Raw genomic sequence first — 19,468 nt, 5'->3', positions numbered from 1 at the left:
TACCTGGGAGAAACGAGGTCTCTCTCTGAAGTGTTTGTAGGTGGGTGTATGGCAAAACAGTACTTCATTTATCTCCTTAATATACTGATTACAACTCCTAAAATATTAATTACAGGTGTCAGGAAGAGCCCAAGAGAATGAAACTTGAGGAACAATGAAAAGATAGGTATCCTGTCTAGGTTAGTTTGTACAAGCCACCCACTTCCTGCATTCTTTGTTCCCAGAAAGCCCTGTCTGGAGTGTCCCACACCACGTAAGAAACAAAGCTGCTGCACCATTCTGTGAGGCTGAAAGGTTCGTTGCAAGTGTCACTTCTGTCAGTGTTACACTGAAACTTTGAAACAGTGTCTTCCTCAAGAAAACAAACTCACAAATTTGTGAACAATCAATTCCACTCAAATCAATCTCACCTGAAGAAAAATAACAAACCTTTAGATTGCCTCAGGTTTTTAACAAAGTATTAAAAAATTGTAGTTTAACTTTCAAAAATATGTAATGACAAAAGACAAAAACTTACCAGTTTCTAAAGATCTTACACATTAATTATATAGTTGAAGCAAATTAAATATTTTGATTTAGATAGCACATCTCAATAGCTATTTTGATTTAGATAGCTAAACATCTCAAAGCACACATGCAATGAGCTACTTATACAGAGTGCTGAATGTAAGCAAGCCTATAGCCACTCTGCAACATTAAAAACACCACAAACAGCTATCAGATAAATGACCAGTGAATCTGTTTTTAGATAATGGGCGAGTACTGCTCAGGATTTGAGGAGAACTTTCTTCTGAATTGTGTCAAGGGATCTTTTCCATTCACCTTCCAACCAGAACTGAGAAGCTTGTGGCTCACCTAAAGCACTGTGATACAGGATTTTGTTCCTTGCAGTACCCACTAAAGTGCCAGCCAAGTGATTTCAAGTCCTGGCATTTGATTTCAATTTACAACACACAGGTAAGAACTCTAATTAACTGATACAAGTGGACATATCTACCTGCTTTATTAATCTTTGCCCATGGCGAAAAATAGGTTTCAGTAAAACAATAGACTTGCATTCAAATGCCAGGACTTGCATTCATTGAAATTGGCTACAAATTTTTAAAAACACTACTACAGCATTTTTTTTCAAACAACTGGAAGGATTCTCTTCCCCTTTTGCCTACCTCCTTGCTTTCATGCAGGTTTACCATCAAGCTGTCCGGAGTAGGTATGAAGATATCTGTAGAAGAAAGCCTTTATCAATTTTTGTGAGAAAAATACAAATTTTAACCTGCCAGTAACCAACTAGATAGGGCCAATAAATAATGATACTTTTACCAACTTATTTCTGCCTGCCTTATAACCTATGCCTGATTTTTGCCACCTGGGCCCATGGTAGCAGACATGACATGTGAGGCAGCAGTCCCGTGTTGCAAGCTTCAACAATCCCACTGTTAGCAAAATTAGGGAAATGTTGTTTGAAACCAACTGAAGGAAGGATAGGAGGCTGGCTAGGGGAGCATTTGAATAATCAGACTAGGAATGAATGTTTCAGAAGATGGGCTGAGATAGGGAGAAACATGGACAATGATACAGAGGTGCAAGGTGGTGGCCTTTATAATGAATCAAGACGTGAGATCAGAAATTCAACTCAATCAGAAAGGACACAGTGGCTGTGAGAGAAGTGTTGGAGAGGGAAGCTATGAGCTGTCATCACACATGTGGAAACTGAGCCCATATCTGCAAACAATGTCACCAAGGGACAATACTTGGATGAGAGGGAGAGGGAGGGGCTGAATAGAATCTCGGGAATTGCTTCCCATCCAATAACACTGTCTACACTTCCCGCTGCGTTGGAAAAGCAGCCAGCATAATCAAGGAAACTATGCACTCTGGACATTCTCTCAGATACAAAAGTCTGAGGTCACGTACCAACCGACTCAAGAGCAGCTTCTTCCCTGTTGCCATTAGACCTTTGCATAACCTACCTGTTAAGCTGATCTTAGCTACAACCGTAACATTACGTTCTGCACCCTCTCCTTTCCTTCTCTACATACATAGAGACATAGAAACTACAAGCAGGAACAGACCATTCAGCCCTTCAAGCCTGCTCCACCATTCATTTTGATCGTGGCTAATCATCGAATTCAATATCCTGATCCCTCCACACCCACCACACCACCACCGCCCCCCCCCCGCCCCCCCCAATCCCTTTAGCCCCAGGAGCTGTATCTAACTTCTTCTTGAAGTCATACAATGTTTTGGCTTCAACTACAATCTGTGGTAATGAATTCCACACATTCAGCATGCTCTGGCTGAAGAAATTTCTCCTCACCTCAGTACTAAAAGCTCTATCCTTTATCTTCAAACTATGACCCCAAGTTCTGGACTCCCCCACCATTGGGCACATTCTTTCTGGATCTACCCTGTTTTACTCTGTTAGAATTTTACAAGTTTCTATGAGATCCCCTCTCACTCTTCTAAGCCCCAGTGAATATAATCCTAACTGACTTAATCTCTCCTGATATGACACACCTGCCATCCCAGGAATCAGCCTCGTTAACCTTTGCTGTGCTCCCTCTATAGGAGGGCATCCTTCCTTAGATACAGACACCAAAACTGCACACAATACTCCAAGTGAGGCCTCACCAATGCCCTATACATCCCTATGCCTATCGCTATACTTAAATCCTTTCACTATGAAGGCTAACATACCATTTGTCTTCTTTACTGCCTAGTGTACCTGCCCGTTTACTTTCAGTGGCTGATGCACAAGGACTCCAAGGTCTTGTTGTGTACCCATTTCTCTCAATTTACACCTACTTAAATAATAATCTGTTTTCCTATTATTGCTACCAAAGTGGATAACCTCACATTTATCCACATTATACTGCATTTGCCATGCAGATGCCCACACCCTCAGCCTGTCCAAATCTGACTGAAGCATCTCTGCATCCTCTTCACAGCTCACTCTTCCACCCAACTTTGTATCATCTGCAAACCTGGGGATAACACATTCAGTTCCCGCTTTCAAATCATCAATATATAAAGTGGACAGTTGGGGTCCTGGCACAGATCCCTGCGGAACACCACTAGTCACTGACTGCCAATCAGAAAAAGATCCATTTATGCTGACTCTTTGCTTCCTATCTGCTAATCATATTTCTATTCATCTCAATCCATTACCTGCAATCCCATGTGCTTCAACTTTACATCGCTGTCTGTTATGTGAGATCTTGCTGAAAGCTTTTGAAAATCTAAATAAATCACATCCACTGGTTCTCCTTGTTCAATTCTACTAGTTATGTCATCAAAAAATTCCAATAGATTTATCAAGCATGATTTCTCTTTGTAAATCCATGCTGACTTTGTCTGATTATACCACTGCTTTCCAAATGCTGAGTTATGAAATGCTTGATAATGGACTCTAGCAACATCCCCAGTATTGACATTAGGCTCACTGGTCTACAGTTCCCATTTCCTCTCTACCTCCCTTTTTGAATTACATTAGTTCCAATCTGTAGGAACTATTTCAGAGGCCAAAGAATTTTGGAAAATATCAATGGATCTATTATTCCCAGACTCACTTCCTGAAGCACTTTGGGATGAAGATTATCAGGACCTGGATATTTATCCATCTTCAATCCCATCAATTTCCAAAAATCATTTCTCTACTAACGTTGATTTCCTTCAGCTCCTCACTAAAACATGTTTCTCTCAGCACTTCTGATACATTATTCATGACTTCCTTTGTGAAGACTAAAGTGTGAATTTGATTCCTCAGCCATTTCTTTATTCCCCACTATGAATCCTACAGTAGGCTTTGCAAGTGCGCAAGAAACAACACTTGTCACTGTATACTAATACTAATGACAATAATAAATCAAATCAAATATCAATTCAGATATAAGTGCAGAGGAAGAGAAACTATTACAGGGAAGATGCAAACAGATGCGGGTGGTGGAGGGGTGAATGTTGGCGACAATACATTCAAGGACTTTGCAATGGAAAGAGGCAGTAGCTTATGCAGGGGCTTAAGCAAGGTCATTATTCCTGGATTTCCCAGAGCTTTATCATCAGCCCAGCAACACAGGCTCATTATAATGAGGCTGGAGGTGGTGACCCAGCCTCCTGAACCATTTTCCTCAATAAAAAATTGTCGCAACTGAACACCATCCTGAATTTGTTGGTCTGTCGTGCACTGTAAAAAATCTGACAACACCAGGTTTAAGTCCAACCGATTTATTTGATAGTAAACTCACTAGTTTCGAGGTTTCCCTCTTCTTCAGGTGAATGGAGAGTTCTGGCCTCAGACAAAGCATATAAAGCACAGACAGTTTACAGATTACTGATTAGAATGCGAATCTTTACACCTAACCTGCAGTTCAAGTCCTGAAGTGGCCGACAATGTGAGTGGAAGGAGCACCGATCACAGGTTAAAGAGATGTGTATTGTCTCCAGACAGTACAGCAAGTGAGGTTTTGCAAACCCAGGCAAGTCACGGGGGTTACAGATAGTGCGACATGAACCCAAGATCCCTGTTGAGACCGTCCTCGTGCGTGCGGAACTTGGCTATCAGTCTCTGCTCAGCGACTGCGCTGTCGTGTGTCGTGAAGGCCACCTTAGAGAATGCTTACCCGAAGGTCAGAGGCGGAATGCCCATGACCACTGAAGTGTTCGCCAACAGGAAGGGAACAGTCTTGCCAGGTGATTGTCACCAGGTGATTGTCACCTGGCAAGACTGTTCCCTTCCTGTTGGCGAACACTTCAGTGGTCATGGGCATTCCGCCTCTGACCTTCGGGTAAGCATTCTCCAAGGCGGCCTTCACGACACACGTCAGCGCAGAGTCGCTGAGCAGAGACTGATAGCCAAGTTCCGCACACATGAGGACGGTCTCAACAGGGATCTTGGGTTCATGTCGCACTATCTGTAACCCCCGTGACTTGCCTGGGTTTGCAAAACCTCACTTGCTGTACTGTCTGGAGACAATACACATCTCTTTAACCTGTGATCAGTGCTCCTTCCACTCACATTGTCGGCCACTTTAGGACTTGAACTGCAGGTTAGGTGTAAAGATTCGCATTCTAATCAGTAATCTGTAAACTGTCTGTGCCTTATATGCTCTGTCTGAGGCCAGAACTCTCCATTCACCTGAAGAAGAGGGAGACCTTGAAAGCTGTTGAGTTTACTATCAAATAAATCAGTTGGACTTAAACCTGGTGTTGTCAGACTTTTTACTGTGTTTACCCTAGTCCAATGCCGGCATATCCACATCATGACTGTAATGCACTCCCAGGGAATATGTTGAAGAATAAGTCGACAATTTAAAAATGTATTATTGACATAATTCTCTCTCCTTCCTACTGAGTTGGGGCAGATCACCAAACAACTTCTTTTAATCATCCTTTCCAAGAGCTATTTATCATAAGAACACACAACATAGAAACTGCACCACTATTCATGAAGATCATGGCTAAGCTAACCTCGTATCTCTTAATTCCCTTAGTTCTAAAAATCTACTGACCTCTTTTTGTCTTGAACATACTCAAAGACTATGCTTCCTTTATTCTTATGCCAAATGAGCCTGTGCAAAGTTAGGCACTTTTCAATATAGAAGATTTGGATGGGTTTAACTGGAGGGTAAGTAAGTAAATTTACTAGTCACAATTAGGCTTACATTAACACTGCAATGAAGTTATTGTGAAAATTCACCAGATGCCACACTCCGGCACCTGTTCGTGTACACGGAAGGGGAATTGAGCATGGCCAATCCATCTAACCAGCAAGTCTTTGGAAGTGGGAGGAAATCCATGCAGACATGGGGAGAATGTGCTAACTCCACGCAGACAGTGACCCAAGCCAGGAATCAAACCTGGGTCCCTAACGCTGTAAAGCAGCAGTGCTAACCACTATACTACCCCAATAGAGTCTGAATGTCCAAGAACCACAACTTCCTGGTCAATACAAGATCACGAGAATGATTTGTTCATCTCCAAAGTAATCAAATGAATGATCTGTTCTATGATAGGAACTAGAGAAACATTAACTTGCCTGGGAATTGACAAACGGTGAAGGGTTCTCACAATTGAGTGCTGAAGTTTGGAGGACAACTCTGGTAGTCTCTTTTTCTGGAATCCGCCAATGTCGTCTGCTTCAGAGAATCTCATTTGCTGAATACAGCACTTCCCATTTTGACACAAGGTTTATTACGCGGATCATTCCTCCCATATCAATCATGATTCCAACATCATTCTACATCTCCTTTAGGTGCTGGGCTCATTAATTTGGTGGGTTTTGATTTCACAAGTGTTGTTTCTTTGGTAAGGCTGGATGCTAATCTATCTAAGGCTATGCTTTTATACAGTAGTTTTCTTAATATACAAATTCAGTTTTCTACTGAAACTTTAGCATTACTTATATCAGTTAAGTACTTGTCAATCCAGAGATATCCCCTAATAGAGCAATTCTACTGAATACACTTACTGGCAAAACCAGCACTTGAACATGAAGCAGTAGAATATTAAACAGTATCAAGCACCAGCAGGTATTCTGAAACCAACATTTTATGAAGTACGTTTTCGACAGATGCAGTTTGAAAATTTGTGCAAATTTTTATTTAAACTGAGAAATATGGACAATGAAAGCCAAAATAATTGTAGGATACAGACTAAAATGGCTTTGACTTTAGTGAAAACATCCTATCTTTTCCGAACTAGCTAAATCAACAAAAATGCACTAATGTTTGTGGGCTAGAAATCGAACTTTGCTTTAGATGCATATTAGTAAGAAGTTCAATTACTAAATGGATTTAACTAAATTTAATATTTACTTCTGCACAGTTTACTCCCACAACATTATAAATGAACTGAAATTTGATTATAATTGCAAGAAGCATTTTCAGCTGTACCTTCAATATCTGACACAATCAACATTTGAGGCTGTGACAATCCTTCCTGCAGGTTGAAGAAGTGCACTGTGCTGTCAAATGTAATAAATCCTATCCTGGTCCTCGAATCCCCTGGTAACCTTAAAAAGATATATTTATATACATGTATTAGCATAAACAACATTGACCATAATCTTTGAAAAATCTGTAGTATCAATGAGTCACAAATTACTAAGAACAGATTCATGGAATCATAGAATCCATACAGTACAGGAGGCCATTCAGCTCATTGAAATTAGGTTCCATTACAAAAAAGCTTCAAAATGCATTTTAAGGCAAACAGATAGGAACACATGCCACGGGGTTTTGAAAAACTGTGTCAATTGAGTATAAAACTATGAGGAGGTTACAGTAAGTAGTTTCACAACACCAGGTTAAAGTCCAACAGGTTTATTTGGTAGCATGAAGGGGCAGTGCTCCGAAAGCTCGTGTTATCAAATAAACCTGTTGGACTTTAACCTGATGTTGGGAGACTATTTACTGTGCCTACCCCAATCCAATGCCGACAACTCCTCATTATAAGGAGGTTAGACAGACTAGAAAGAAAAGACCTGGCCAATAACCAAGGGGCATAGATTTAAAGTAATTGGTAGAAGGATTAGAGCAGCTCATCCACTCAGAGGGTGGTAAAAGCAGAAATCCTTATTACATCTAAAAAATGATTGGATCTTTATGTAGGGTCCCATAACCTGCAGGATTACAGATTAAGAGCTTGAAATTGGGACAGGTTGGATACCTCTTTATTGGCCTGCACAGACATGATGGGCCAAATGGTGTTCTTCTGTGCTGCAAATTTCCTCCATTTTATATATGTAAACTAAAGCGATTTGAATTATAATTATACAAGACACCTTCAGACAATTAAATTTTGGCTTTCATAATTATGTTAACCTGGGAACAAATTGTGAAATGTTTTGCTGTTTACATGTGCCACTTATCACACCTACACTATGTATTCAAAAAGGCACTCTTACTTGTCGAAGTTTTCTAACAGTGACTGACAACAAATGTTCAGGTATCCTGACTCCACCGCATTATGGGAAACATCAAAAACAAAGAGGTAGACAGCAGGTTGAGGAGGTCGCAACTGCAAAAAAACATTTTGAACATTGAAAGACATTTTCTGCAAACAATCAGAACCTGAGGCTACATGAAATGCTGAAATATTTCATTTTCATTTCAAATCTTTTCAACTTGATTGCAATGCAGTATAATGTACAACAACACTAAATAAAACAGACAACATTATCTGTTAATTTTGTTCTTTAAAACACAGCATTTTACCATATAATCTGAAGAAGCAATGAACTCCACAGTTGCAGTTTGAACCTCTGGTCGTTTGTGCGGTTCACCATAGGAACGCGTCAAAGGATTATACATAAATTCTTCAGGTACTGAAATTTGAAGCAAAGTGAAATATTTTGTTTAATTTGCAAAATTACAATATACCTAGCTATTCTAATATATGCAAGCCATTTCCAAATACAAATGACTTGTCCAGCAAACAAAGCTTTACTCAGCACACATACTGGGCGACTTGAAATCTATGAATGACACCAAACCAAAACACAAAGGGTAGTAGACACCATTCCAAGATGTGGAGCACCTAAACTCCCCTATTTCAGGGAAATGGCCTGAATGAGTCATTCAACCCATAGAAGGTGTAGGTGCAAGAAACATAATAGAAGACAAGGAAAAGGCTGTTTTATTCATTAAAGCTCATACATTTAATATCCTAACTCCTCCATTATTGCATGAAATCATAGAATAGTTATAGCACAGAACAAAGCCATTCAGCTCATTGTGCCCATGCTAGTTCTGCTCAAAAACAATTCACCTGATCCCACTCCCTAACTTTCCCCATAGCTCTGCAAATTTTGCTTGATATAATGATCCGCTCCTTTTTTGAAAGCCATGACTGAATGTGCTTCCACAGTACTCTCAGGCAGTGTGTATTAACATTAAACCCAGAACAGTTACTGAAGCTCATTTCAGTCAAGTAAAACTGAACAGTCATGTCAAGTGCGGCTCCAAACAAACTAAGCTAGATAAAGCATGACTGTCAAAAAGAGAGTGAACCTCGATTTCGATTAACTTAGGGGCTTCACCTAGCCTCTCTCTGAATATCTTTAATGTTGTGATTTAACTGCTTGCCTGGCAGATTGTTCTAAACTTTTATTTTATAAAATTATTACACCCAATCACTCAATGGGGTGACACTGCTGCCTCAGTGCCAGAGAACGGGGTTCGATTCCAGGCTTGGGTTACTGTCTGTGCAAAATCTGCACATTCTCCGTGTCCACGTGGGTTTGTTTCAGGTGCTCCGGTTTCCTCCCACAGTCGAAAGATGTGCTAGTTTGGCGCATTGGACATGCTAAATTTTTCCTCAGTGTATCCAACGAGGCACCTGAGTGTAGCGACTAGGCGATTTTCACTGTAACTTCATTGCAGTGTTATGTAAGCCTACTTGTGACAATAATAAATAAACTTTAAACTTCAACGTTCCTGCGAAGAACGTAGGTTCTCGGCCATGCAGGAATCTGGATGGTACCACACAAATCTTGGCAGATAAAGACCAAGATAATTACACATAGGCATGGGGATTAAAAAATGGGACTGCACACAGAAAGAAAACTGGCTACCCACAACAGCTAACTTTTAAAGCGGATATTTCTCCTAATAGCGGTTTTAGGAAATTTCATGAAAATATACTCCTCAATCCTGTCTTCTTGGTTACTTTGCAATAATATTTCCGGTATACCGTATTTGTACCAATTAATAATCTAGGTCTCAGACACGCATTGATTCAGGTGGAGTCAGTGGTTCAACTCCCTGTACCACTATTGGTGCCAGCGCCCAAGAAAAAAAATTCCTCTTTTCCACACCACTGTTTCAGCTTTGCATTTACTTCCCTTATCTGTTTCCTCTTGTATGAATTAGCATGTTTTTTGTTATTTAGAAACTACTACCCAAGTGGGTCTGCTTTTTAGTTCCTACAACACCCTTAGCAGGACCTCTGGCTAAAGTAGAGAGTCACCCATTTAAGAAGAGATAAAGCGAGATATTTTCTCTCGGACAGTTGAGTCTCTTTAGGGCTCTCTTCATCAAAAGGCAGTGGGACAAGTGTCCGAATATCTTTTAAGACAGAACTAGATAGATTATTGATAAGCAAGGGGGTGAAAGGTTATCAGGAGTAGGTGGGAATATGGAGTTGAGATTACAATCAGATCAGCCATGATCTTATTGAATGGTGGAGCCGGCTGGAAGGGCCAACTGGCCTACTCCTAATTTACATGCTCATATAAACATGCTGGCAATATTTTGTCAAAAACATGAACTCTTGTTGCTTTTTATAGTAAAATTTTTAGATCATGATTGGAAAGAAAGGATCACAAAGTAAACTCAAATTAGACAAATGGACTCCTTTTAGTCACAGTAAGACACGTTAGGCTTACCCCTTTTGTGGAGGTTTTGAAATTTTAACAATCCTAAAATGCTTAATTGTAAAACTGAACTTTATTTACACTTGAACAACAACTTTCGTATGTTAAGATAACCCTGAATGATGCCAAACCATGGTGAGGAACCTTTGCTCACTTACCATCATTGACTCGATAACAAAGGTTACACTTCCACCTCCTTTGATCAAGGAAGGATACAAATGGGTTAATGTACGTTCTGCAGGTTCGGCATCTGACAATGGTGCTGGACGTAATCACAGGCAAATGCTAAATTATCAATGAAACCAATCATTAGTATTAAGCAGAAATTCTAGCTGCTTTTAATCAAAAAAAAGCAAAGTTTGGTAACAACTGAAATAGAAACAGTAAAAGTCAGTTCCACACACTAGACAAGGCTAATAAAGTATTGTTAACAGTACCTCCAGAGGAATTCTATGAGAAGAAATTCATGCACAAGCATATTTGGTTGCTCACTTGTTTGTGGAACCCATGAGGCACAATATCCCTCTCAGTGGATGGCAGTGGTTTCACCAGCAATTTTAATGCTGGTTAATCAACTTATGGTGAAGCCCTAATTAATCCCTTCAGCAGAAGTAAATCAATACAAAATTATAATGTTTATACTGAACGTACTTCAAACATGTAGTGACTGTTTGCCTTACTATTTACCTGAATACTTAGAAGCAGTGGTAAAATTTCTTCAAAGAACTTGCAAATCTGCCTGGTCAGGAGGCTGCGTGGTCCAGATTATTTATAAAATGTTTATCCCGAAAAGCATATTTTACGAACTTGTAAAACGGCTGCTTGAACTTTTGTTTTAGGATTTCTTTCTACATCAATGATTTAGATGAAGGAATTAAATGCAATATTACCAAATTTGTAGAGAACACTATGCTGAGTGGAAGGGTGAACTGTGAGGAGAATGCAGAGATGGTTCAGTGTGATTTGGACAGGCTGCATGAGTGGGCAAATGCATGGCACATGCAGTAATAATGTGGAGAAATAAGAATATTTCTCATCAGTATTTACTGTTGAGGAAAGCATAGATGTTAGGGAACTTGGGGAAATAAATAGTGATGTCTTGAGGCATGTACATATTACAGAGGTGGTGGTGCTGGAAGTCAAAGCGCATCAAGATCGATAAATCCCCAGGACACGATGAAGTATACCCCAGGACATTGTGGGAGGCTAAGGAGGAAATTGCGGGTCCCCTAGCAGAGATATTTGAATCATCAATGGGTGAGGTACCTGAAGATTGGAGGGTGGCAAATGTTGTGCCTTTGTTTAAAAAAGGGGTACATGTTCATGTCCTTGAACGTGGAGTCACAGATGGACAGGGTGGTGAAGAAGGCATTCAGCATGCTTGGTTTCATTGGTCAGAACATTGCATACAACAGTTGGGACGTCTTGTTGAAGTTGTACAAGACATTGGTAAGGCCATACTGAGAATACTGTGTACAGTTCTGATCACCCTATTACAGAAAGGATATTATTAAACTAGAAAGAGTGCAGAAAAGATTTACTAGGATGCTACTGGGACATGATGGTTTGAGTTATAAAGAGAGGTTAGATAGACTAGGACCTTTTTTTTCTGGAGTGTAGGAGGCTGAGGGGTAACCTTGTAGAGGTCTATAAAATAATGAGGGGCATAGATCAGCTAGATTGTCAATACCTTTTCCCAAGGTAGCAAAGTCTAAAACTGGACGTCATAGGTTTAAGGTGAGAGGGGAGAAATACAAAAGTGTCCAGAGGGGGAATTTTTTCACACAGAGGGTAGTGAGTGTCTGGAACAAGCTGCCAGAGGTAGTAGTAGGGGGCGGTACAATTTTGTCCTTTCAAACGCATTTAGACAGTTGCTTGGGTAAGATGGGTATAGAGGGATATGGGCCAAACGCGAGCAGTTGGGACCAGCTTCGGGGTTTTAAAAAAAGGGTGGCATGGACAAGTTGGGCCAAAAAGCCTGTTTCCATGCTGTAAACCTCTTTGGTTCTATGAAATGTGAGGTTATCCGCTTCAGTAGCATAGAGGAAAGCGGATCATGTGAAATGGCTATAGATTGAGAGAGGAAATGTGCAATGAGATCTGGCTGTCCTTGTATACAAGCCACTAAAAGTAAACATGTAATGCAGCAGGCAACAAAAAAAGGCAAATTGTATGTTGGCCTTCATAGAGAGAGGATTTGAGTACAGGAGCAGGGATGTCTTGCTGTAGCTATACAGGGCCTTGGTGAAGCCACAGCTAGAATAGTGTGTGCAGTTTTGGTCTCCTTTTCTAAAAAAGGACATTCTTTGAGGGAGTGCAGTGAAAATTTATCAGATTGATTCCTGGACGGCGGATTGAATCAGTCAGAATTATATTCACTGGAGTTTAGATGAATGAGACGAGATCTCACAGAAACCTGTATGAGTCTAACGCAACTAGACAGGGTAGATGCAGGATGGATGGAAGGGGAGTCCAGAACCAGGGTCACAGTCTGAGGATATCATTTAGGACTGAAATAAGGAGAGATTTCTTCACCCAGTGAGTGGTGAGCCTGTGGAATTCTCTATCACAGAAAGCAGTTGTGGCCAAAATATTGTATGCTTTGAAGAATGAGTTAGATATAGATCTTTGGGCTAAAGGAATCAAAGGATGGGGGGAAGAGTTAGGGGTTATTGCGTTGGATGATCAGCCATCACCATAGTGAATGGTGGAGCAGGCTCGAAGGGCTGAATGTTCTACTCTTGCTCCTATTTTCTATGTTTCTTCTATATTCTAGCTCTCCAAGTTAGGAAATTTTAGCTTAGTGTTACAGAAGGCAAAACTGCACTCTATCTATCTCAAGACAAAGAAAAACAACACAAACAGTTAAAGGGTTACACTTAGCATTAGAGGAGGTAAAGTTTTGCAATTCCTCTTAGTGCGAGTGGAGGATTAAAAAGGACAGGGTAAATCCAAGGGAAAACTTTTAAAAAATGTTAAGTCAAATTTGAATTTCAGTCACGTTGAGAACAATTAACAATTAAACTGCAGACTAAATATAAAACTAGTGATAGATGTATAATATTTAACTATATAATGAGTTGGGAGCATTAGGTTTCAGTCTTGCACCATGAGTTCCTGTTCCCATTAAAGCAGTCCTTCCCACAATTATTGTGGCTGTAGAAATTCAAGAGGTATTATTCATGTGTAGTAGGAAGGGGGTTTGTTGCCTATGTTACTTCCAGTGGTAGGGACACTAAGAAAAGAAGTCATCTTTACCTTTTGATTAACCTGGTAGCTGGTTCACTGATCCCCATTATTATATAAGGTTTTTTAAAAAAGCCTGAACAACATTGTAGGCTTATAAAATTGCTTTTCATGCAAATATTTAGGCAGATACTGATACTGTCCTTACAGTCATTTTTCATAATGTCTATTCCTCTACTCTTTAACATTCTTGCATGTTATGGAACAACAGTCAGTATGGCCTGCTGTCAGCACTGACCATACTAAGAGGCAACATGTGTTGGACAACTAGCAGCAGTTCTGTACTGAAGATTTTGAATACCACACCATCAAACAGTTGCACTAAGAAAGATAGTCTGGGTGAAAGCCATTAGACGCAACAAATAAAAAAAATTAATTACCGTCAAGTCTCTAAAGGGATGAAGTAATAATCCAAGAGGAAGTTTTGCTTTGTTCAGCAAAGTCTGAGTCTGCGGGATATTCATCAGAGTGCACCGGAATAGGCTGAGATAAAAGAACATCAAAATAATGAAATCAGGCAGTACCCCAAATATAGAATAAACTCTCAGAGAAAATATTTTACTTGGTTTTTCTACCCAGTGTGCTGCTTCTAGTGATTGATGACTTCTGTTTTTAGCACTGCATATGCAAGATGAAATGGGGTGACTCCATGTGCCTGTCGGATAGGAGTGAGTATGGGTAAGTACACCTTTGACAAATTACATCAGCCATTTCTCACTGCCTGTACATGAAGAGTCAGCATCAGCGAAAGCTTCAAATTTCACCATCATATGCTTTGTGTGTTCTTCAAGGGGAGGAATGTTAGTGCAGGAGAAGGGAACACTTTTCAGTGAGTTTCTAGTGCTAGCTTTAGTGCAATTATATACAAGAAAGATCCTTTTGTTGCAATCTCAAAAACACATTCCTGAGCATACCAACGCAATATTTTTCATTCATTTTAGTGACCTTCTGGTGCTTTTCTTGAATATGGTTGTTAATCAAGTGACGTTTTATGTTGTGATGCCTTGTATAACTGTATTGAGGCTGCCCAGTCTTAATTCTTCAAGAGTCTTTAAAAAGTCAGCAAATATTAAATAAAAACATAATCCAGCACTCCGGATTTGATTCCAACCTAGGTCCCAAACTGATGGTCAAACTCCTACCAAGAAACAAATAATTCAGCACATGACACCCAGAATTGATCAGGAGATTGATGTGATGCCTCCAATCCAAAAAAAATTAAACACTAATTGGAAAATTTAGGAGGTCTGGTTACCAATTATGGAACATAAAGAACTATTAATATAGACCATAACCTAAAGTATTGTGAATGCATGTGTACACGCATGGCAAAAATGTGATCTTTCACTTGATTGTAGCATTATCCTGTTTGAACATGGAGGTTGAAAGAATAAAGATGTTCACTCTTCAAAGGAAATAACATTTTAAAATTTATTGCTTTGACCGAGAGCTTTTATAACTCGATGATCTTGAGATTTGTCCAAAGATCTTTGCAGGGCTCAAAAATCCTAAGCAATCCATTCATTTGTGGGAATCATTTGATCTCTAGCCCCAGTAAATATTTTGGGTTGCACTTTATTTCACAACCTTTTCAGAATGTGGATCATTGCAAAAATATTGGATGTCATCAAAGGATTTGACAGTTTAGTCAGACAGTAGAATGAGCAATAGCAAGTATTACAATCTCAAAACCATTTCACCGCTTACAACCTGTTCCTTTTCTCTCAAACCTTTTGCATTATTCTAAGCTTTGCAAAGCATGGATAGAAGCAGAGGCCACACTTAACTTACTTACAAATATAAACATGCACGGCTGGTATGAGAAAACTTTGAATAAAAATATAATCACGTGATAAATTGTTATTTGTCACAAGTGAAGAAAAGTTTTATGGTTTGCAAACCTGGAAATGAAACTTGATCAATAGCACAATTATAATTTCTAGCTGCAGCTGGCTATAACCAATACACTGGAATTTTAGTTTCAACAAGGATCATCAACCTGAAATATAAAGTCTAGATTCTCACTGCAGATGCTGTCAGACCTGCTTAGTTTTTTCAGCATTTTCTACTTTTATTTCAAATATCCAGTATCTGCTGTATCTTATTTATTAGTCACAAGTAAGGCTTACATTCAGACTGCAATGAAGTTACTGTGAAATTCCCCGAGTTGCCATACTCCGGCACCTGTTCAGGTCAATGCACCTAACCAGCACATCTTTCAGACCGTGGGAGAAAACCAAAGCACCCAGAGAAAACCCACGCAGACATGGGGAGAGCGTGCAAACTCCACAGTGACAGTGACCCAAGCTGGCAATCAAACCCAAGTCCCTGGCGCTGTGAAGCAGCAGTGCTACTGTGCCGCCCCTTCTTGCATATGCACTGGATTTTCCAGGGCCAGAAAATATCAATTTTAGCATAGGGAATAACATAAAATGCACAATCTTAATGCAATTCAGCAACAGTAACTTCCAGAGATAATTATTTTAAATTAGTTTCAATCTGATTATCACAGATTGGCTTGTGCTAATGTTGCTCTTAATTCAGCATTTGAAATTTTTCTAGAAATCTATAGGTTGCAAATATTTATTCTGGATCACCCAAGTCTGTGCATGGGACATGTGCTTCACTGGCTAGACCAGCATTTACCACTCATCCCTAATTGTCCTGGAGAAGGTACGGTAGCACAGTGGTTAGCACTGCTGCTTCACAGCTCCAGGGTCCTGGGTTTGATTCCCGGTCAAGTCACTGTCTATGTGGAGTTTGCACATTCTCCTCGTGTCTCTGTGGGTTTCCTCCGGGTACTCCGGTTTCCTCCCACAGTCCAAAGATGTGCGGGTTAGGTCGACTGGCCATGCTAAGAAATTCCCCCTTAGCATCCAGGGATGTGTAGGTTAGAGGGATTAGTGGGTATAATATGTAGGGATATGGGGGTAGGGCCTGGGTGGGATTGTGTTCGGTGCAGACTCGATGGACCGAAGGGCCTCTTTCTGCACTGTAGGGTTCTATGATCTAAGGTGGCTGTAAGCCACCTTCTTTAACTGCTGAAGTCCATGTGGTGCAGGTACAGCTGCAGTATTATCAGGGAGAGTGTTCTAGGATTTTCATCCAGTGACAGTGAAGGAACAGCATTGTATTCCAAAGTCAGGCTGGTGGTTGGCTTGGAGGGGAACTTCCAGGTGGTGGTATTTACATGTTTGCTGCACTCGTCCTTCTAGAGGGTAGCAGTCGTGGGTATGAAAGGTGCTAAGTAGTCTTGGTAAGTTCCTGCAGTGCATTTTGTAGATTATGTGTCACTATATGTCATTGGTGGAGAGAATGAATGTTTGTGGATGGGATGCCAACCAAGTGAGCTGCTTTCTCCTGGATGGTGTCAAGGTTCTTGAGTGTTGTTGGAGCTGCACTCATCCAGGCAAGTGGAGAATATTTCATTCCGCTCCTGACTTGTTCCTTGTAGAAGGTAGACAACCTTTGGGGAGTCAGGAGGGGAATTGCTCACCTCAGAATTCCTAGCCTCTGACCTGTTCTTATAGTCGAAAACAAAACAGCTCACTTGATTGCTACCCCTTCCACAAGCATTCACTCCCTTCATCAGTGATGAACAATGGCAGTAATACGCATCATCTATTAGACGCACTGCAGGAAATCACCAAGGTTCCTTCAGCAGCACCTTCCAAACCCAGAACCATTACCATCTAGAATGACAAGAACAGCAGCTACATGGGAACACCAGATGCAAGCTGCTCTCCAAGCCACACGCCATCCTGACTTGCAAATATATCACCATTCCTTCACTGTTGCTGGGACAAAATCTTGGAATTCCTTTCCCTACAGCACTGTGGGTGTACCTACACCACAGGGACTGCAACAGTTCAAAAAAAAACAGCTCACTACCATGTTCTCAAGGGCAACTAGGAATAGGCAATAAACGCTGGCCTAGTCAGTGAAGCCCACATTGCATGAAAGGAATTTTTTAAAAAGTCAATAGTATTTATCTGGTTACTCAATTTCAGTTTCTGCTGAATGGTAACCCCTGCCACCAGAATGTTGATAGCGGAGATTCAGCAATGGTAATGCCATTGAATGTGAAGGGGCTATGAATAGATTTTCTTGTTGGAGATGCTCATTGCCACTTAACTGGCACAAACGTTACTTGCCACTTGTCAACCCAAGCCTGGATATTGATCAGGTCTTGCTGCATTCGGACATGGACTGCTTCAGTATCTGAGGAGTTACAAATGGTACTGAACACTGTGCAAACATCATCCAACATTCCAGCATCTGATCTTATGATGGAAGGAAGGTCACCGAAGAAGCAGGTCAAGATGGTTTGGGCTCATTGATGCCACACTCAGTCAAATGTTGCCTTGATGTCAAGGGCAATCAGTCTCTCTTCAGCTCTGGAGTTCAGCTCTTTAGTCCGTGTTTGAACCAAGTCTGTAATGAAGTCGAGAGCTGAGTGACCCTGGCAGATCCCAAACTGAGTGTCAGTGAGCAAGTTATTGTTAAGCAACCCTGGCCCACAGCTACTCATGGGTGCCCTGTTGTGAGACACTAGATCGGTTTGAAATCAATCTCATTTAGCACAGTGGTAATGATTTAACATGATGGAAGATATCCTCAATGTGAAGACGAGCCTTGTCTCCAAAAAGACTGTGCAGTGGTCACTCTTACTGTACTGTCATGGACAGATGCATTTGTAATGGGCAGATTGGTGAGAATGAGGGCAAGCAGACTTTTCCCTCTTGTTGGTTCCCTCACCACCTACCATAGGCCACTCTGGCAGTTATTAGGGCTTGACCAACGTGGTCAGCGTAGTGCTACTGAGACCTCTTGGTGACGAACATTGAAGTCTCGCATTCTGTGCCCTTTCCATGCTCAGTGTTTTCTCCAAGTGATGTCAAGGAGTATAGATTCACCATCTGAGGGGAAGGCAATAGATAGTAATCAGCAGGAGGATACCTGGCCCATGTTTGACCTGATGACATGAGACTTTATGGAATCGAGAGAAGGTGCTGAAGACTCCCAAGGCAACTCCCTCCCAACTGTATACCACTGTGCCATCACCTCTGCTGGAACTGTCCTGCTGGTGGGACTAGGACATACTCAGGGATGTATAGATCAAAATTAAGGAACAACAAACATACTGTACTCACTTTAGTAAATAAGGCTCTTGTTGACTTACTCTGGGCTGCAGTTAAGCTTTTTCAGTTCTGGACTTAAATTGGATTGAGGGCTCAGGATTGGAACAGGTGGAAGAATATTCCGTTCTTGAAGCAGACTAACTTGACGCAGGGCTTCGGCCTTGCGGTTATTCCGAAAGGTTAGCCCCTCCATGGTCGACGACAACTGATTAACACTGGAAAAGGGCTGCAATTAAAGAAAAGGTACTTTTACCTGGTTTACGTTTTAACTTCAGCATCCATTTTCTTACATAAACTAAAATACAATGTAAAAAAACACAAATTCTTTAATATTAATTAATTTTATCATTATTGAAATATTGAAACCCCGAAACGGTGTTGGAATGTCTAAACAGATTGTCAGTTTGAAGGGGGTGTCGCAATTACAATAGAAAACCACACAGCAAATTTACTAAAATCAAACTTAATGTATATCTGCCAAGAAATTTTCAAAATAAATTCAGGGCACTAAAAATAGACAAAATATTTCACTTAGCCAAATGATGGTGTAAGATTTAATTTTGATCGAACGATTTGCCACGTCAGATTTGTTCTTCTGATGGAAGGCAGCAAGCAGATCACTTTAAATTTGACCTTGATTTTCAAAGGTTTTACTAGCAAGCAAATTAATTTTGTACCATCCAAATCCAGTGCAAAATGAAGATGCATT

The 19,468-nt window shown here is 40.5% G+C and overlaps 1 protein-coding gene across 2 annotated transcripts in view; it reads right to left on the bottom strand.

Moving 5' to 3' along the window:
- LOC145344998 (protein transport protein Sec24B-like) overlaps positions 1-19,468 on the bottom strand; it is a 115,621-nt gene that overhangs the window by 38,793 nt on the left and 57,360 nt on the right. For both annotated transcript variants that reach the window (XM_080192445.1, XM_080192456.1), the window contains 7 exons: positions 18,801-18,985; positions 13,999-14,101; positions 10,531-10,657; positions 8,214-8,323; positions 7,904-8,016; positions 6,891-7,009; positions 1,167-1,222 (listed from right to left, as the gene is read on the bottom strand). In XM_080192445.1, the coding sequence (XP_080048571.1) occupies positions 1,167-1,222; positions 6,891-7,009; positions 7,904-8,016; positions 8,214-8,323; positions 10,531-10,657; positions 13,999-14,101; positions 18,801-18,985 (813 nt within the window). The remainder of the gene's footprint in view (positions 1-1,166; positions 1,223-6,890; positions 7,010-7,903; positions 8,017-8,213; positions 8,324-10,530; positions 10,658-13,998; positions 14,102-18,800; positions 18,986-19,468) is intronic.

The sequence above is a fragment of the Carcharhinus amblyrhynchos genome, chromosome 1, assembly GCF_965287045.1.
Source record: "Carcharhinus amblyrhynchos chromosome 1, sCarAmb.v2.hapA, whole genome shotgun sequence".
Lineage (NCBI taxonomy): Eukaryota > Metazoa > Chordata > Chondrichthyes > Carcharhiniformes > Carcharhinidae > Carcharhinus > Carcharhinus amblyrhynchos.
The sequence above is the reverse complement of the archived record's forward strand: the minus strand, read 5'-3'. Positions and strand labels throughout refer to the sequence as shown.